General features: G+C 38.9%; 1 protein-coding gene across 4 annotated transcripts in view; it reads left to right on the forward strand.

Moving 5' to 3' along the window:
* Window positions 1-21521, forward strand: part of ppp2r5ca (protein phosphatase 2, regulatory subunit B', gamma a) — a 134493-nt gene that overhangs the window by 106616 nt on the left and 6356 nt on the right. For 2 of the 4 annotated variants that reach the window (XM_059959218.1, XM_059959228.1), the window contains 3 exons: window positions 1697-1769; window positions 3417-3482; window positions 16807-16923. In XM_059959218.1, coding sequence (XP_059815201.1) covers window positions 1697-1769; window positions 3417-3482; window positions 16807-16923 — 256 coding nt within the window. The remainder of the gene's footprint in view (window positions 1-1696; window positions 1770-3416; window positions 3483-16806; window positions 16924-21521) is intronic. The other 2 variants (XM_059959223.1, XM_059959233.1) reach the window with 1 other exon arrangement.

Genomic DNA, 21521 nt, shown 5'->3' on the forward strand with positions numbered 1-21521 from the left:
TCTGGGAGCAACCAACATAGAGTTTAGAAATTTTGCAAGTGGACAAGAGGGAGGATAGAAGCTGGTAGCAATCATAATCCTGAGCAGAGGACCCAGGGATGATGCCTTCAGTTTTCTCATTAAAATAGTTTGGTCACAGTCTTATAAATGATAAAAATTGAGTGAAGGTGGGATTTAATAAAGTAATAGCACTAAGCAGAAGAGGTAATAATGGCAAATTTGTGGAAAATGTCATTAGAAAAGGGATTTCAGACTACCAGACCAGAAAATCCCCTCAGATACCCTAATGAACTGTTCCTTCAACTATACACATTTTGTGCTATAGTTCTGCATGCACATTCTGCACGGTGAACTTGGCTGATCAAAGTCTAAATTCAGACCATGGATAGAAAGTGAACAGTCAGCGGTGTAACTGTGGTGAACTACATATACCTGTCTGGACACGCCGCCCTGCTGACTGCTCCTGTGGCTCCACCCTCAGACCCCTTTATAAAGGCGATTGGAGGCACTGCTCCTCCCTCAGTCTCCAGGATGTTGTGTGATGGTCTCTTGCTGCTGACAGTGCTTTCTTCCAGCTAATAAAAGCCTATCTCTCGCTTCACGTCTCCGAGAGTTATTGATGGTGCATCAGTAACTGAGATCAAAGTAAAATAATCAGTAAATGCAAAACCTGTAAGAAATAAATATGCACTGAGGATGCTTTCAGTTTTAGTTTATGAGCAAGCTAAAAATAATTGAAGGAAGCTGTTCCCAGTAGTTATATCTCAACTATCAGAAAATACTGACCCAGAATTTGGGACAAAAAGTAAAATAACATGCGGCAAAGCTGTGTTACTCAAAGAGTGGTAAGGATCTGGAATTCCTTGCTTATGTGAGTTTGGAGGCAATTAGTATCTTCAAAATGGACTTGGAAAGAATTTGCAGGACGATGGGATGTACTAGTGAGAGCAGGACTGGCAAATTTGCTTAAATAAGATTTGATGACTTGATGTAGACAACATCCTGAGCTGTAATAATCCTAAAGTTCTAAGCTTTAGACCAAAGAGTGAATTAACAGTCTGAAGATCTAGGCTGGTGAGCAACAGAGGCCTGTGTTTGAGAAAGAGACTGGAGGTCCAGAGGGGGAAAAAAGATGAAGGAAAAAAGGCACATGCATAAGTTTTGTTCACGAACTGTAAGTATCTCTGGTTGATTCTTTGAAACTATAAACTCCTAGCTCAGATTTGGAGATAGACCTTGATACTTACTGAAAGTACCAAGTGGATAAAAAGGATGCATTTGTGTATATTCTACATACTAATATATAATAAAGGACCATTAGTTATGAGAGGAAACTAAGGATATTGCATCTATTTAGGCTCTGAGCAGACAAAGAGAAAACTGAAAACAATTTTGATAGTAGATACATGCCCATTACCTTTTTGAGGAGCAATCTTGGCATTTTATTATAAATTGGATAATTAACAGTGAAAGATGAACCAATTTAAGATTACTTTGATAATGAATATAAACATCATGATATGGTTGTCACAAATTGTAAATTTCTGTTGTTTTGTTGCTTTCATACATGTTAATAGTTCTGCACAGGTGAACAACGTCACTGAAATTGTTTTAGTAGTTTTGATCTTGCTCCAGTTGTGAAAAATTTCAATTTTTTTGGTTGCCCTTAATTCTTGCAATTTTCTGTGATGTTTAGGGAGAAAGCAAAATTGAAAGAACGTGAAGAGGCTTGGCTCAAAATAGAGAATCTAGCTAAAGCAAATCCACAGGTATGCTTATTGTTGGTATAAATGTTAGCTACGGAGGGTATAATACATGCTGCAATAAAAGATGTAGTAACTTCCTATTTTCTAGTAGAGAACAATTTTGCATAGGCTAATTAAACTATAAGGGTTAACTGTACACCTTGTTTCAAAATAACAAATTTGAAAATGGAATTAAGTGTTCTAATTCATTTTGCACATTTAAGTATTTCAGTTTGTTTGTAAACTTGTATTGCTGGCTGATTTGCACTTGATTTTAGAAGGAATTATTTGTCATATTTCATGCTTATAATATACCTATTAACTTCAATATCAGCTCTTCATATTGATTAGTTAGAATTGCATTTGTTGAATTCAGATGTTTGCTTTTGTTCAGTGTCTAACCATTGAAAATTGGTAGTGTAATATATTGGTGACATTGGGAGAAAGGTGTTCTCTCAACTAGCAGTGTAGTCATTATTAATGTTCAATTCATCTATTTGTTAGAATTTCTTGTGTTCATAATTATTCATTTAGGGACACAGAGAAAACTATTTTCTATTGGAAAATCTATTTCAAGTGTTCTGTCTACATATCGTGTCCGAAGTGACACTTTACCATATAAAAAACTTGATAAATTTAATCTTAAAAACAGCAAGCAAGTCGTTTAAATTGCATTTCTGCATCAAGGGAAATGTTGATTTGCAAAAGTGTGATAATATTCACCTTGAATGAACATCAGAGTATTTTTTTTAAGTCTATCGGTCTACAATTGGACAAACAAAGGTAACTTAATGTATGCTTTTCCTCCCACATGCAGTTCTTTAATTTTATGATTGTGGTAGGAACTGCAGCCCTTTTCTAGGCCAACTTTTACTGGTTCCCTGTTAACTGTTTTCTGTCTAATTTTCTTTCTAATTTTTCCAAAGATGGGTGTTTTGGGAGGTATGCAGAAGGCCATTGGAAAGACTCAGTCTCAGCCAGAAATGCTGGTCCTCAAATAATGGCTTTTGGTAGCTGCAGATCCATCTTTGTTACTTTGTCCCATCTCCCATAGTTGGATTACTTACCTGATATGGTGTTAGTTTGCTGTGTCACTGGTCTTTCCGCTCCATAATGTAACAGAATGCTGGCTTTCTAACTCCTTTTCTTTATAGTTATCCTTCTCTGACTCCTATCCTACCTTGATGCACTAATTTGTCCCACTCTCTATTCTTCCTTGATCTGACTAGTGAAGTTGATTCTACTTGTATATCACAGGACATCCACCAATAAATTTATAACTTATCAAATGACTGGGTGGCACAGTAGTTCCCTTGTTGTAATTGAGTAATACAGCCATTGTTAAACTGTGTTATTTTTCAAAGAAGCCCAAGTTGACCAGCCATGGCCAATCTCAAAGCATAGGTTCACGGGGCAAGGGGTTGGTGAGGAAGCTGCTAAAATGATATTAAATCACTTTCTCTGGTTAAATAGAAAAGTGGTATGAACTTGGAAAGATTCCTCTGGTGTTGAGATTGAATTCAAATGTTTGGAAGAAGTAGAGGAAAATGTATTGTGTTCGTTTCCTATGCTTTGCCTGACCTGAGGTAATTTTCCATAAATATTGACATATTTCCAAGACAAAACTGCTTTATTTTTAACCAAACTTCATAAGTGACTTCCTTTCATCAGACACTGGGTTCCTTTCGAAACTGGCCATCCTGGGAACTGTCCATGTGCCCAGTCTCCAAAAACCAGGTAGGCTATTGTGTCGAAATGCACAAACACTTAAACTTTTTGAAATTTCATGTGATATTTAATTAATACCCCCATTGTATAAATTAAAATGCCTAATTGTGGAATAGATAGACCTCACCTAATATAATTTGGCACCATTGCTCATGGCATATATAACATGCTAAATGCATTTTTTGTTGAGAAAGCAAAATGCTGTTTTAAGCGATTGCCTCTTGAATCTCGTATTGTCCAAAAGTTAATTTGAAGAAAAGGCAAGTTGTTATAATTTTGTTCCAGTACCATAAACTTTTCATCTAGAATGTGGTTTAATTATCAGATTTCAAAATCTTCTAATTCGACACTTTTAATTCGGTAATATTTGAAACATATGCCAGTGATATTAAACTTGATTCTGATTCTAATTGAATGTCTGTCCTTAGCACTTCAGCTACATTTTGAAAAACTTTTATAACCACAATTGATAGATCATAATTGAAGATAGATAAATTTTGCACTTGCCTATTATCCAACATTCTGAGGCTGAAGTACAGTAGTGTAAAATTTCCACTAAAAACAGTAAATGCTGGGATTACTCAGCAGATTAGGCACTGTCTGGAAGAGAGAAACTTCAGTTTAACCTTACAGTTGATGACTGGCAATTCTGATACAAGCTGGAAAAGTTGGTTATCAGTATTAAGCCCTAAGGGTTGTAATGTATCTAATCAGGAGATGTGATGCTTTTTTTTCCTTGATCTTTCTTTTGGCTTTGTTGCAACAATGCAAGAACCAAAAGGCACATGTTTGACTGGGATGGAGAATTAAGGTCACAGAATCACCCTTGCAAAAAGCCTCCACTCAGTCCACATTCTGCATTTGGTTTCTCCAATGTTGAGACCACTTTTTGAGTAAAGAATGTGAGTGCTTCAGTGGAAGAATACCAGTGAATTTCTGTTGCACCTTAAATTAATATTCACTTCCTGAATTATGGAAGTGAAGAAAAACAAGGCTTGTGTGAATTATCCTTGGTTTCTTGGAAGAGTGATATTAGAAGGGGGGTGAATGTTGATTAGGATGAAAGAATGGGCCAGGGTTTTGGAGAGGGAACAGTCACTTTGGAATATTGGAGGAAAAGATGAAGGCTAGCCTTGCCTTGATGGTGACAGAAAATATGAGCTGGAGAAGCCATATTCATGCACCGATCATGTCCGTCATTCAATATGATCTCTCCAGGCCTCATTTCTTCTTCTGTGCCTGTTCTCTGAACTTCGAAATTTCTGTTTCCCCCAATAATCTAGCTTCCACAACACTTGAGTAGAGAATGCTACAGATTCAACACCCTCAAAGAGGAGATTTCATTCCACCTTAGTCAAATGACCTCTCCCTGATCTTGTTTTTATACCCCTTCTGATTTTGATTCTTCCATTGGTGGAAACATTTCAAGACCTACCCTGTTATTCGCCATCAGGATTTTGTTCAATAAGATCACTGTTTTTCTAAATTGCAAAATGTGGATGTAATTTATTCAACTACCTTCTGATCCCAGGAATTGGCTTAGTGAATCTTTTTTGACTGTCTCTGATGCTAATGCATCTTTTAAATAACTGGACCAAAACTGCATGGTATTCCAAATGTGGCCCCTCTAATACAATTATAACAATTATGGCAAAAATACTCTTTTATTTTCTTTTGTTGGCCTCTCTGAAAACTGAGAGTTTGCTGAACTCATATTTCATTATCTTTAACCATTTTGTCCTTGCATCTTTTCATGATTTCCCCTTCTTCCCTCATCTTGGAGCAGGTTAAATACCAATACCATTCTAAGTCCAAAAACCTTTACAAATATTTTGATAGCACTTCCATCCTGCTTCAAAGTGGAACCACATTCCATTCTCCAGGTCCACGATTCAGGTTAAAATACTTGTCACATCAGATGAATCCTCCAGGATGTCTGACATTTTCCATTCAAGTCATCCATTTTCCTTAACATGTGCTCTTTTTTCCCCAAGTGAGATAGGATGATTTTGTTCACACCTTTTATGCTGTCAGCCTCCATATTGATTGGATCATCCTTAATAATTTCCACTGCCTTAAGTGTTGCTGCCACTACTAGCTGCATCATCCCTCCCTTTCAGCATTTCAAAGGGAAAATTCCTTAACAAATCCATGGCTCAGTCTTTCACTTACTTGAACACCCAGACTTCTTCTCAAACACTTACTCATACAACCACAAGAGATGTTCTTTTTCCATTTTGCCATTCCTTCCAATTGAAGCTATCAGTCGTTTGCTCCTGCAATCTATGCTCACAATATGGACAATTCGGTTGTCACGTGGAGAGGCCAAATAGAAATTGGGTGATAACTTTGCTGAGCACCTCTGTTCAGATTAAAAGAATGACCTGGAGTTTCCAATTCTGTCATTTTAATTTTTCAGTGCACTCACACTCTAACTCTCTCTCTCTTCCCCCCCCCCCCCCCCCCCACCTGCCTCCATCATTGAACATTGTTCCAGCATAACCCAAATTGAGCTCAAGGAACAGCACCCCATATTTTGTCTAGGCACATTTTAACCCACAGCAGTTGACAATGAATTCAGTAATTTCTGATAATGAGCTTTTCTAGTTTGTATCAGAAGTAGCCAGTGCTAATGAGTCATCCATCTGTAGCATTAAATCAAGTTTTATTTCCACAGATGCTACTTGACTTGCTAGGTGCTTCTACTCTTCTCTTTCTCAAATGCAATGACTGTTTTTATATCTCTGTTTAGCCTTTATTTTCTTTTCCTCTGTGATGTCATTTGTCTCATATTTATGCCTCCTCTAGAAAGGTCATCAGCATTTAACGAGCTTTGACCACTTTCTCAGAGCCAGCAGCCTTTTTTGTCATTCAGTCTCTTGGACTCCATCCTGTCAGACTTTGTTCTCTCCACACCTCCCTCTTCTGCAACATAAGATGTACTTGTTTTCTAATTATTCCTTGTTTGATGAAAAATCATCAATTTCAAATATTAACTTTTTCTTTACAGATTCCATTTAACATAATGAGTGTTCCCAGCACTTGTTTATTTTATTTCAGATTTCCACTTAATTGTACTATCTGTATTTGCATCTGTTCATTCAAAATCACATTATAATTTAAAGCTACTTCTATTTTTAGCACTATTATTTCAAACAACAGGAATAGGGTGTATTCCTTACAAATGGGAATAATGTTCCTGACCATCATGTCATCTTTAACTGCCAAGTAGCAGTTAATCTGATAAGGTAAATTACATTTTGATCACATAGTCCCAGTCCTAATTGGGAGGATATTTTGTAATAAGTTACCATATTTATTGAATATTGAAAGACAAAGGAATTTTCATTATTTTGTATGTTCAGCAGCATTGAGACATCCTAAAATGTCTCTCAATTGATGAAAGGCTTTTTGAGGTGCATTTGCTATTGTAATGTACTCTTTAATCTTCTAATATTTATAGCTTTTGTGCTTTGACATTATTGTGGTACTTTCATAGGCTAATCCAAATAGAAATTCAAAGTTTTGAAATACACTGTGCTGACCAGAGCTAAACTTGTCAACTTGACAACAATTCTCAATCCAGATTAGTATGCTTTATCATGCATCTTGTTGGCTGTGTATAATTACTCAATTACCTTTGACCTAATGTGCCATCCTCTAGAATATATTTTGTTTCAAGTAGGAGTAGAAGGTAAATGCTGATTCCAGCAAAAAGAAGTCATCTTTTTAAATTAATTTTATGGACTTTATTCCATAATTATTAGAAAGCAATTTTCCTAGGTGATCAGCAGTGCACACTGAAAATGTGTTTATGTTTGTTTTTAAGTATTTCAGTTATTACCAACTGGAAATCAATGCATTGTTTTGGATATTTATTGTCATAGATTGTTATCTTAAACTAAGATGTGTTTCTAGTGCATGTGAGGAAACAGTAACTACTCAATTTGTGGCAAGGGAGTTGGATTTGCATCTTGCGATCATTACACTTGTTCTGTTCTACCAAATTGACATTTTGCACAAGAAATTAATTTGCTTTTAGGTGGTCATTTTAGTACAGTGTCCTCAAGATGAATATGGATTTTTGATATTAACCAGGCACATGGATTTCCATGGTCAATCAGGTGAAAATTTGTTGACAAGTTTGTTTAACACCAAAACATGTATAGGAAGCAAAAAGAAATAAAGCAAAGGTTTGTGTTGTTTCCTTCAACTTTGCCACATTAATAGTGCAGAAATCCTAGAAGATTTTAAAGGCAGAGAAGTAAACCTAAAAGTCAAAAATGATTTATTAGATGTCACCATATGCTACCTTGACATTCATTTTCTTGTTGGCATTTGCAAGAAATTAAAATTAATATAATAGAATTTATGAAAAGCTATACAGATACAGACTGGCAAGTAACCAATATGCAAAAGAAAACAAATTGTGGAAATAAAAAAAATACAGAAAACATGAGTTGTTGAGTCCTTGAGTCAGATTGTAAAACCGGTTCAACATTGTGGTGAGTGAAGTTATTCACTCTGATTCAGGAGCTTGATGGTTGTAGGGTGATAATTGTTCCTTCCCCTGCTAGTGCAAGATCTAAAGCTCTTCCTACCCATTGGTAATAGTGAAAAGAGGTTATGGACTCGTGGTGGAGTTCATTGATGATGGATGTTTCTTCCTTGTGGCAGCGCTCAAGTAAACGTGTTCACTGGTGGTAAGGGCTTTACCTGTGATGGACCTGGGCTGCATCCACCGCTCTTTGTAGACTTTTCTGTTCCTGGGCATTGGTGTCCCTATCAGGCTGATATAACCTGTTAGAATGCTCCTGAATAAGCAGTTTTTTTTTCATTTTTAAATGACATGCCGAATCTATGCAACCTTCTCAGAAAGTAGAGGCGACGTCATGCCTTCTTTGTGGTGGTACTTGCATGCTGGTCCCAGGACAGTCTGATATGATAAAGCCAAAGAACTTAATTATTGACCCGATCCTTTGTTCATGGTCCTCTGGTTTCTTCCTCCTGTAGTTGATAATTAGCTCTTTTGGCTTTGTTGAGTGAGAGGTGGTTGTGCCACCAGTCAACTAGATTAGGAGATTGCTTCCCGAAGCACCTACACTCTGTTCGCTTAAAAAAAAACAGGATTTCCTGGTGGCCTCTCATTTCAATTCTACTTCCCATTCCCATTCCAACATGTCAGTACATGTCCCCCTCTGCTGTTGCGATGAGGCCACCCTCGTGTTGGAGGAGCAGCTGCTTGTATTCCATCTGGGTAGCCTCCAACCTGATGGCAAAAATGTCAATTTCTCAAACTTTCAGTAATTGTCCCCTCACCTGGTTACTTTATCTCCTTACCTGCTCATCACTTCCCTCTGGTGTCCTTTTTCCTTCCTCTTCTTCCATGGCCTTCTGTCCTCTCTTAACAGATTTCCCCTTCTCCAGCCCTTTATCTCTTTCATCAATCAACTTCACAGCACCCCTCTCCCTCTTGCAGTTTAATCTATCACCTACCACCTTGTACTAATTTCTCTCCAACCCCACCTCCACCTTCTTACTCTGACCGCTCATCTTTTTTCCATAGATACTGCCTGCCTTGCTGAATTCCTCCGGCATTTTGTGTGTTGATTTGGATTTCCAGCATCTGTAGATTTTCTCATGTTTGTGAACCAGATTCTCAGTCTCCATCCTATGTACATATTTGTCATTGCCTTTAATTGATGAACAACAGTGGAGTCATCATCAAACTTAATTATGGCATTGGAGCTGAATTTAGCTGCACAGTAAATAAGTATGAAGTGAGTGAAGCAGAAGGCTAAGCGCACAACATTGTAGTGCACCTGTGGAGATGGTGAATGTGGAGGGGATGTTGTTGCCATTCTGACTCACTGGGGTCTTCAAGTGAGGAATCGAGTTACACAGTGAGGTATCATGGCCCCAGTCTTGGAGTTTCAAGGGATGACAGTATTAACACAGAGCAGAACTGTAATCAATGAAGAACATCCTGACATATGCAGCTTCATTGTCCATTTGTATCATAGATCAGGGAAGGACCAATTAAATAGCATCTATTTTTGACCTGTTGCGATGGTAGGCAAGTTGGAATGAATCCAGGTCACTCCTTATGCAGGAATTGATGAGCTTTGTAATCAGCCTCTCAAGGCACTTCATCACATTGGATGCAAGTGCAATTGGGCGTTAGTCATTGAGGCAGGTTACCACATTCTTCTTGGGCACTGGTATGATTGCTGCCTGCTTGAAGCTAGTGGGTACCTTACACTGCCTAAGTGAGAGGTTGAAGATGTTCATAAGTTGTCAGCCAGTTGGTTAGCACAGGTATTTGGCCAGGTACTCACTCTTTATGATCTAGATGCTTTCCATGGATTGCCCTTTCTTAAGGATGCTTTCAAATCAGCCCCAGAGACTGATATTACAGGATAGTCAGAAGCTGTGGGGCTTCATGAAACTGCCTTCATGTTCTGTCAGTCAAAGCGAATATAAAAGACATTGAGCTTGTCTGGGAAACCTTGTTGTCATTTACATTGCTTGGTTTTTCTTTATAAGAGGTGATGGCATTCAAGCCCTGCCACAGTTGTTGAGCATCCTTCTATGATTCAAATTTTGTCATGAATTGCATATGAGATGGCTTTACAGAGGTCATATGTGGGAGGTCAAAAGGAAAATTAAGCAAACAGTATATGAAAATATATTGCCAAAGAAAATCAAAGTATGTTTTGGAAGCAAATACACCAGACTAAAATGACATGTATCCCTCACTGTAAGAGAAAACAGTGTGGGAAATGTAAAGGCTCTTGACCTTAATTTTTCAATAATCCCTTGCTAATGGTGGTGCCAAAGAATTAGAGAACTGCTAAAGTTGTATTATGGACACATACACAAGCAGTTAGGGAACAGAAAAATATGGACCACGAGCAGGGCAATGGGATTAGTTATATTGGCATTATGGTCAGCAAAGGGCTTGTTCCTGTGCTTTATGTTCTATAAAGGAGTGAATGTGGTTTCATGCTTGCAGGAAGTTTTTATTGTCAGAACCTTATGGCAGTAATTAAAACTTGTACTTACACTAAAATAGATGAGACATAATATTCGCCAGTAAGTCAGGTGGCATGGTAGCATAAGCGGTTAACATAATGCTACTACACACAGTGCCAGTGACACTGGTTCAATTCCACTGCTGTCTGTAAGGAATTTCTACATTCTCACTGTGACTGAGTGGACTTCCTCTGGGTGCTCCAATGTCCTCCCACATTCATATGATGTATTGTTTAGTGGATTGGTCACATGGGTGTAATGGGCAGCACAGCTCATTGGTCCAGAGGAGCTTGTCACCATGCTGTATCTCTAAACTTTTTTCTAAAAATAGTTTAGGTGTGTCCATTGTGCAAGTATGGTTAGATCATAGTTCCATGTTTTTCAATTCGATATTGACAGAGTGCAACTTCTGGAGGAGATTCCATATTTCTGCACTAAATGAATGACTGATGGAGTTTGCTGTTTGTTTAGATTTTACTAATGGTACTAACATCCCCATGATTTGTGACAACTCTAGGCCATTGGAATTACCAGTGTGAAAGGAGGAAAACTAAATGCATTAGAATTTTTCAGCTGGTATTTAGACTGGAATAAAAGCTGGATGCTTTTCCGCTGCTCTTTATGGTGTATCTACTTATAGACAATAGGTGCAGAAGTAGACAATTCAGCCCTTCGAGCCTGCACCGCCATTTTGAGATCATGGCTGATCATCTACTATCAAAACTCGGTTCCTGCCTTGTCCGCATATCCCTTGATTCCCCTATCCATAAGATACCTATCTAGCTCCTTCTTGAAAGCATCCAGAGAATTGGCCTCCACTGCCTTCTGAGGCAGTGCATTCCAGACCCCCACAACTCTCTGGGAGAAGAAGCTTTTCCTTAACTCTGTCCTAAATGACCTACTCCTTATTCTCAAGCCATGCCCTCTGGTACTGGACTCTCCCAGCTTCTGGAACATATTTCCTGCCCCTATCTTGTCCAATCCCTTAATAATCTTATATGTTGCAATCAGATCCCCTCTCAATCTCCTTAATTCCAGTGTGTACAAGCCCAGTCTCTCTAACCCCTCTGCATAAGACAGTCCTGACATCCCAGGAATTGACCTCGTGAATCTCCGCTGCACTTCCTCTACAGCCAGGATGTCCTTCCTTAACCCTGGAGACCAAAACTGTACACAATACTCCAGGTGTCGTCTCACCAGGGCCCTGTACAAATGCGAGAGGATTTCCTTGCTCTTGTACTCAATTCCCTTTGTAATAAAGGCCAACATTCAATTAGCCTTCTTCACTGCCTGCTGCACTTGCTCGTTCACCTTCAGTGACAGATGAACAAGGACTCCGAGATCTCTTTGTATTTCTCCCTTACCTAATTTTACACCGTTCAGATAATCTGCCTTCCTGTTCTTACTCGCAAAGTGGATAACCTCTCACTTATTCACATTAAACGTCATCTGCCAAGTATCTGCCCACTCACCCAGCCTATCCAAGTCACCCTGAATTCTCCTAACATCCTCATCACATGTTACACTGCCACCCAGCTTAGTATCATCAGCAAACTTGCTGATGTTATTCTCAATGCCTTCATCTAAATCGTTGACGTAAATCGTAAACAGCTGTGGTCCCAATACCGAGCCCTGTGGCATCCCACTAGTCACCACCTGCCATTCCGAGAAACACCCATTCACCGCTGCCCTTTGCTTTCTATCTGCCAACCAGTTTTCTATCCATATCAATGTCTTCCCCCCCAAATGCCATGAGCTTTGATTTTACCCACTAATCTCCTATGTGGGACCTTATCAAATGCCTTCTGAAAATCGAGGTACACTACATCCACTGGATCTCCCCCATCTAACTTCCTGGTTACATCCTCGAAAAACTCCAATAGATTAGTCAAGCATGATTTGCCCTTGGTAAATCCATGCTGGCTCGGCCCAATCCTATCACTGCTATCTAGATATGCCACTATTTCATCTTTAATAATGGACTAGAATGGACTTGGAATATTCAGACCAGCAACAGAGCCCATCATATGAATTGAATTTTATTACCTCGATGAATTCAAAATTATTCTGAAGTAATTGTGTACATCACTGAACTGGCGCACTTTTGAGTAAATCTCACCACAATATATTTTAAAGGAAATCTTACTGTCACTTCATCTAATAGTTTGTCAAAGAAAATCCAACTGCTAAATTTAAACATGTACAAATAATATCTAAAACAAACTTCTACCTAAATATGAGGACTTCTGGCTATCTATGATAAGCATGATGCTATTATAGCTCGGTTTTCTGGAGTTTGTTTAATTAATTCCAGCATCATCTGAAAGCAGTTCATATGTTCTCCCTGTGAACCGCATGGACTTCCTTTGAGTACTTCAGTTTCTTCCCACAGTACAAAAACTTACCAATTAATAGATTAATTGGTCATTGTAAATTGCCCTATGATTAGGCTGGTATTAAATAGGTTGCTGCACAGTGGGGCTTGTTGAGCCAGAAGGGTCTGTTCTGCACTGTATCTCCAAATAAAAATAAATTCAAATGAATTGGGAAAGTTGATTTTACCAAGACGGGAGCACAGCTAGTACAGCAATTTACTGAGCCTTCCACTTTGCATTTCTTATTAACCATTTATCAGGTGCAATTTCTCACCCAAATCAAATTTCTCCACTTGCCTTGTTTTGATTACTGATGTTATCATATGATTTTTTCAGGGACATGCGTATTCAAAAGGATTGTCTTGAGTATGCTATTTGACTGGGCATGACTGGCAATTGTTCTCAAATCTGGCATGCATTTTCTGAAGGATATTCATTGGTGTTCAGATTGAAATGTCAAATTGATTTTTGGAAATCCACAATATGTCAGGTCACAATATTTAGTGCTACTTCCACATTCTGAGTGAAATTGGATAATGTAGCACATAGTAAGTTTCTAATCTGTGTCCCTTCATCTATGGTTACTAACCATTCTGAAATAGTCTCATAGGTAATATAGCCAACGTACTGTGTGGGCAAGTCATTTTGGATTAATTTTATCTTTCTGATTAGATTACTTCATTAAGACCTGGACTCGATTCGAGTGTCAGGCACATAGTTTGCAATACCTGGTGGGTAAATGTAACTTCGATCCACTGCTGTGCATGAAGACTGGTTTATATAATAGGAAACATGTAAATAGTTTTTTCAATGACTGAAATTTGAAGGTGTATAGGCCAACTGCAGCCAAAAGGGATTTACTCTGTTAGGCACCTTGATCAGCATAGATGAGATATGCCAAAGGGCCTTTTTCTGTACTACAGAACTCTGTTTGCTCTGAATTAATTCAAGAAGAAGTGCAACATTGTGGTTTATAATCAGCAAAACCTTGTTGCACATCCCCAACAGCTCAGATGCTCCCATATCTCTGCTCTTGTTTCCACGTACGCTTGAGGCAATTTTGCTTCAATTAACTGGTTCCGGTATAGCATAGAGATTATTTTAATTGCTGCATAGCATCTAGAGGCCTAGTAAATTTAATTTCCACTTTTTAATCTCTTAATTTTTGGTACAGTACTTCAATTTTTTTCTTTTAGGAGTCATTAATTTAGTAGGGATACAGAAGTTGAGTGATGGAATTTTTTAATGATCACAGCTTATATTGCTCAATGATACATGAAAGTCAGATGTAAAATTCAAATGAAAATAATAAAGGAAAATCTGCTTCAAAATGTAATGCCCTTTTATGTACATTTAATCCTTTTACACTAAAATTGGAATTGAGCCCATTGAGTGATTTAGTTATGTAAGAGGTGCCGGTTAGCAGAGCCTGCTTTGTCATCTAAATCATGCTTTTCAGACTGACCAAGATGTCTTAAAAGGATTGATAGAATTACCATTAGAAGATTGTGGTTGGTACTCTGAAAAGAATATTTTTCCTCTACTCTGGGCAACTGTATATAACAACGAACATGGAATTATTTTTGATGAACTTCTGCATCAGCTTCTGGTCATTGTCAATAAATTAGTGCATTTTTTGCTTCATTATTTTGAGCTATTTTTCCCTTGATTTGCAAACCTGTGCAAAAATCTTAAACATCCTATATTTTTTACTTTAATTTTGTTTTAGATGTTTATTTTTTGTCTTCTATGTTAGTGTGTCAGTAGAAAAGAGCAAATTTTAGATTTCCAAACTTTTGTTTTCTAAAAAATTAAATGCTACAGAGAAATTTTTGTATTTCACTGAAGAAACTAACATGTGAAATAATAGACCACCTGTATGTATTATAGGCCAATGCATGATTAAACAAAGATGACAAACAGTGTGCTAATGATCATGAACATTCATGATCGTTCAGTATGTTGAATGAACTGAATTGATTAACTGAAACATAAAGTGTGGGAGGAATCAAATTGGGTGAAGTACAACAAAACTAAAAGGTGAGGGTGTGACAGGTTAACCTTCTAATCATCAATTCTTACACCATGGCAAGAGTGAGCATGGCAACAAAACACATGGTAGTCATCCTCATCGGCAAAGTCTCTCGCAAGCAGAAATTTCACGGAAGACAGGAGTCCCTGAAGAAGGGTCTTGACACGAAACATTGACTGTTTATTAATTTCCATAGTTGCTGCCATACCTAAGTTCCTCCAGCCTTTTGTGGTGCTTTGGAATTCCAGCATTTGCAGACTTTCTAATGTTTAGGAGTTTCAAGATGTGCTGTCCAAGTTCTTCTGAAGAAGCACAAAGAAACTGGCAAGGCTGGAGATCAGAAACGAAGTAGTTATCCACAGAAACTGAGTGCAGTTGACGAGAGATACATCAAACTGACATCCCTTCTTAATCGGAAGAAGTTACAGCCCTTCTATTGGCTCCGAACTCTCAAAGACCACTGGAATTCAAGTACATCCCTCCACAGTCCAGTGAAGTCTTGTCACAAGTGGTCTACGTAGAAGAGTTGCTGCCAAAATGCCATTCCTCTGAAGCGGAACTAAAGCTAAGAGACTCACCTAGGCACAGAAACTCAAGGACAAGTGACCTGAACAATGGCAGCAAGTGCTACAGGGATAACTGTCTGCAGCCAACAGTGAAGCATGATGGAGGTTCTCTGCAGGTTTGGGGCTGCATTTCTACAAATGGAAATGGTGATCAAGTTAGAATTAAAGGGAATCCTTTGCTGAAAAGTACAAGCAGATTCTCATCTATCAGGGAGGCATTTGCTTAGTCCTAACTTCATTCAGCAGCAGGACCATGACCCCAAACACACAGCCAAGGTCATAAAGAACGATCTTCAGTGAAAAAAGGAACAAGGAGTTCTGCAACAGATGGTTTGGCCTCTACAGAGTCCTGATCTCAACATCATCGAGGCTGTCTGGGATTAGGAGAAACAGAAGCAACTGAGGAAGCAGAAGTCTACAGAAGAACTGTGGCAAGTTCTCAAAGATGCTTGGAACAACCTACCATGGATGAGTGTCACAACTAACTGTTCTTTTAAAACAGCTCAACAAGTACATAAAAGAAATGATACTATTTTAAAAGCAAAGAGTGGTCACACCAAATTTTGGTTTCACTTTTCATTTGTTTACTACTCTTTACAGTAATTTCTTTTGATATATAGATACATTTAATCTCATTATTTTTGAAAGCACCTTCACAGAATTATCTTTACATGCACCTCAGACTTCTGCACAGTGCTGAATAATTTTACCAATTTAGAGTTTAAATCCTCTGATTCATAGACTCTTGGGGTAGTGGGGTTGGGGGTGGGCCGAATGCAGGTAATTTGCATTGCATCCAAATGTCACTTAATTCACCCTCGCTCCACTTCTTGGGTTTAAGTAGCTCTCTTATCAATATATTAGCTTCTTACTTGGAGTTAACTTCGGTGAAATATCTCTAGTCCAAATATCATCATTCAGATAAGAATATGGATGAATTTTTTGACATTGGTCATCACATCTGAGCTTCGTCTTATCCTTGCCATGCAACCACATGTACAAGTTAAGATATGGTAGATATATTTTGAAAGTGGAAATATTGACAAATTAACCCTCTTCTGCAGTGGCAGAAATTGGCCATCCTAAGTTTTCAGACGGTTGGACTCCATTCAGTCTTGTTCTTGAATCAATGCAAAAGGCCCGAGTTTAGTTTTTCTTTACTTTTCTTATTGCCTTCCCAAAATTTTTATTCCATTACCTCACAAACTTTTACATGCTAATAATGGATGCTTGTATTAAATTATAGAGCTATCTTGTTTTTTGCATGTATCATTTAAGTAAAACTTGAACTTATTTGCAAGTGAAGCTTAAATCTTATCTTGCAGTATCAGCTTTTACTCGATCCTAGTGGAGTGAATAATCCAGTTGCAATGGAAACAGATGGTCCTTTGATAGAAGATATCCATATGATCCGAAAGGCAGTAGAAGATCAAGCAACACAGGTATAAAATAGCCAAAATTAGCTATACAAATTGCGTACTGCACAAGATGTGGTAGATTATTCTTTTTGTCTAAAGCAGTTTGGTACATATGATTTTGTCATTGGTATGACTAATAAATTTAATTTCTTATGCTTTTTAATTATGTGGTATTTTATTTAGTAATTTCTTAGTGCTTTGTCAGTGTAAATGGATCTTGGTTTCTTTATAATAATAAAGACCATAAGGTATAAGAGCAGAACTAAGCCATTTGGGCCATCAATTCTGCTCTGCCAATACATCATGGTTGATCCAATTTTCCTCTCGGCCCCCATTATTGACCACTGCCCATATCCCTTCATATCTGACCAACCTCTGTCTTAAATATATATAACGACTTGGCCCTGACAGTTGCCTGTAGCAAAGAATTCCACAGATTCACCATCATCTGGCTAAAGAAATTCCTCCTCATCTGTGAATGCCACTCTATTCTGAGGCTATGTCCTCTGGTCTTAGGTGCTCCCATCACAGGAAGCATCCTCTCCACATCCATTCTATTAAGACCTTTCATCATTCTATAGGTTTCAATGAGGTCACCTCTCATCCTTCTGAGTTCCAGTAAATACAGGCCCAGAGCCATTAAATGTTCTTCATATGACAAGATATTCAATCCTGGAATCATTTTTGTGAACCTCCTTTGAACCCTCTCCAGTGTCAGCACATCCTTTCTAAGATAAGGGGCCCAAAACTGCTGTAAATACACTGAGCTTTACTAGAGCTTTATAAAGTCTCAACATTACATTTTTTCCTTTATATTCTAGTCCTCTTGAAATGAATGCTAACGCTGCATTTGACTTCCTCACCATAGACTCAACCTGCAAATTAATCTTTAGGGAATCCCTGCACAAGAACTCCCCTTTGCATCCCAGTTATTTTGCATTTTTTTCCCCATTTAGAAAATAGTCAGCCCTTTACTTCTACCAAAGTACATGACCATACACTTCCCAACACTGTATTCCATCTGCCATTTGTTTAACCTAACCTGTCTGAGTCCTTCTGGAGCCTCCCTACTTGCTCAAAAATACCTGCTCCTTCATCTATCTTCATTCATTCTGTAAACTTTACAACAAAGCCATTAATTTCATTATCCATATCACTGATCTACAGCGTAAGAAGAATCAGTCCCAACACAGACCCCTGTGAAACACCACTAATCACCGGCAGCCAACCAGAAAAAGCTCCCTTTAGTCCCACTCTTTGCCTCTACCAGTCAGCTACTGCTTTATTTTTTGCTTTCCGAATTTCTTACAGAAATTCCAGCCATTGCTGCTCTGCCGACATTCCTGCCAGCGTACATTTCCAATCATTTCTGGCCAACTTCTCTCACATGCCTCTGTAATTTCTTTTACTCCATTGTAATACTGATACATCTGACTTTAGCTCCTCCTGATCAAAATTCAGGGTGAATTCAATCATACTATGATCACTTACCCCCAAGGGTTCTTTTATCTTAAGTGCTCTAATCAATTCCAGTTCATTGTACAACACCTAATCTAGAATGTCTGATCCTCTGAATAGATATTTTATTTATCCAAAGGAAATTACAGTGTTACAGTAGCATTACAAGTACACAGATATACAAATATTAGAAGAAAAGTAAGAAAGAATAAAAATAAGTTACCTTAAAAATATGTACAAGATTTACAAGTCAAAGGTTACAAGGTCACTTCCCCGGCTATAGCTTGACCCATTATAGAGCCTAATGGCCAAAGGTAAGAATGACCACATTGGCATTCTTTTGAGCAACACAGTTGTCTTAGTCTATTACTGAAAATGCTCCTCTTTTCAGCTAAGGTGTATGCAGAGAGTGAGAAACATTGTCCAGAATTGCCAGGATTTTTTGGAAGGTCCTTTGTTCTACCACAGTTTGCACCATTTGAGAAAGCCCTCCCCTAGAGCCCTGTATTATCCATCCATCCTCCCTTTATACACACAACTATTGCTGAGTCATTGGAGAATTTCTGCAGATGACATGATTTAGTGTTGTATCTAAAGTCCAAGGTATACAGGAAGGGAGCCAATACAGTCCTGTGTGGAGCCCCTGTTGCTACATGACTTGTAGCCATGTCTGACACACAGTTCTGAAGCTGCACTAACTGGTCTGCCAGTCAGGTAGTCTATATTGTCCATGGTACAATACAAGTGTCAACTTGCATTGAACAGAGCTTACCCTCCAGCAATGAGGGCTGTATAATATTGAAGGCACTAGACGATTCTGAAAACATGATCCTCACTGTGCTGCCCTAGTCATCCAAAGGCTCTGTTTAGCAAGTTGATTACAGCATTGTTGACTCCAATATGCTGCTGGTAGGCAAACTGCAGGGGGGTCGAGGGCTGATCGGACCAGGGATCAGAGATGAGCCAGGACCAGACTCCGCAGGGTTTTAATGATGTGTGAGATCAGGGTCACTGGATGGCAGTCATTTAAGACATTTGGTCAGCCCTTTTTGGCTACTTGGGAAAACTGTTTTCCACACATTTAGGACCCTTTGCAGGCTGAGATCAGATTGAAAATGCACTGGAGAACTCCACACAGCTGCTCAGCACGCTCCTTCAGGACTTTGGGGTTCACATCATCTGGTCCCAATGTTTTGCCATGTCTGAATTTCCTTAGAGCCCTTCTCACCTACTCAGTATGACTGAGTTCATATGATTGGGGAGTTAGTGGAAGGGTGGGGATTGGGGGAGGTAAAGATTAGGACAATAGTTGGTGTTGGTGTATGGATTGTAGGTGCAAGGGAAGGAAGGGATGTAGACAGTGGTAGCCTGTTCATCCACATGTTGAAGTGGAGGGGGGAGGAATGAACCAGGTTATGATCTGATCTTCCAGGTGGGGGGAAAAGCTGTGGAGCTGTATACATCTTTAATATTTGCATACAAGAGGTCCAGTATTTTATTTTCTCTTGTATGGCACTTGACAAACTGACTGGAGATGGATGGGGTTGTGAAGGGAAACGTGGTTGAAGTCTCCCAATACTGCAATGGATTCTCGTGATGGTTGTGTTTATGATGTCACACAGGGCACCAGGACTGTGTTAGAAAGGTGGAATGTAGACAATGAGCAATATGGCTTGGTTGAACTCGCACAGTATGGGTGCAAACCCATAGAAAGCAGTTCAATATCCGGACTGCAGATTCATTCTTTCACTAAAGTGTGAAGTGTGACCAGGTTACAACATCTGTTGTTCACAAGCACAGCAAAGCCACTTCCCTTCCTCTTACTGCACTGTCGATTAACTCTGTCTGCTCATAGCGTTAAAAACCCATTCACAGTGACATTAGAATCTGGGATTTGCTCGTGTAGCTATGTTTCAGTGAAACACAATGCTGCATTCCCGATGTTCGATCAGTGTCCTCATAAGTATTGCTAGCTCCTCCATTTTAGTTGCCAGCGATCTTGCGTTCCCCAGAATTATAGACGGAGGATATGGTTATATATCTGCCTCTCGTTGCGCCGCTTTTTACCTGATCTGTAGCCTTGGTATCTCCGTCTCAGCCTGTCCAGATTATTGAGCTTCTGCTGGGCAAACAAAGGCTGCTTCCTGGCTGCTAGTAGCTGCTCCCTCATGGATATAATATTGTCTCCACTCCTGTAGTCACAGCACTCAATGAAATAAAGTATCCTGAGTTTGAAGGTTGATGAAAATGTCCTAAATAGATTAATGTTCATGGTTATTTTGCAGTGTTGCTAGCCAGTGCCAAAACAAACAGAAGAAACGCACTAAATAACGTAAAAACAAACACATGGAGCTACTGTAATGAGCTGCAGCCTCACACGTTGCACAACAGATGTGAGCTCAACCATCCATGAGCTGCTCTAAAAGGCCATCTCATAGGCACTCTAAAAATTCTCCTCTTGGAATCCAGCCTGATGTTCCCAATTACTGAAATCCTCCATGACTGTTGTAGTATTGCCCTTTTGGCATGCATTTCTATCTCCCATTATAATGTGTAGACCACATCCTTACTACTGTTTGGGGGCTTATATACAACTCCCATCAGGGTCATTTTACCCTTGCAGTTCCTTAACTCTATCCACAATGATTCAGCACCTTCCAACCCCATGCCACCTCTTTCTAATAATTTGATTTAATTTTTTAACAACAGAGCAATGCCACCCCCTCCGCCTTCCTGCCGCCCTTTTGATACAATGTGTATCCTTGAACATTAAACTACCCACTATAATCTTCTTTCAGCATAATTCACTGATACCTACAACAACATAGCTGCTAATCTGCATCTGTGCTACAAGTTCATCTACCTTATTCCATATACTGTGTATGTTCAACTATAACACCTTCAGTCCTGCATTCAGCCTTGTCAATTTTGGCTGCCTTTAATGTTGCAACTCACCTTGTTGACAACAATTTTGCTCTTATCAACGGCCTCTCCTCACTACAAATTGCCTGTTTGTAAACCAGCTTTCTCATCTTCAGCACTGTCATCCACCTTTTTTATGATACATCTCGCATTGAAATATTCACAGCTCAGGATACACCAAAGCCTTTGAACAGAAAATCCTACAAAAGGTAGTGGAACCCATCCATCATAAATAAGTGTCC

The sequence above is a fragment of the Hypanus sabinus genome, chromosome 2, assembly GCF_030144855.1.
Source record: "Hypanus sabinus isolate sHypSab1 chromosome 2, sHypSab1.hap1, whole genome shotgun sequence".
Lineage (NCBI taxonomy): Eukaryota > Metazoa > Chordata > Chondrichthyes > Myliobatiformes > Dasyatidae > Hypanus > Hypanus sabinus.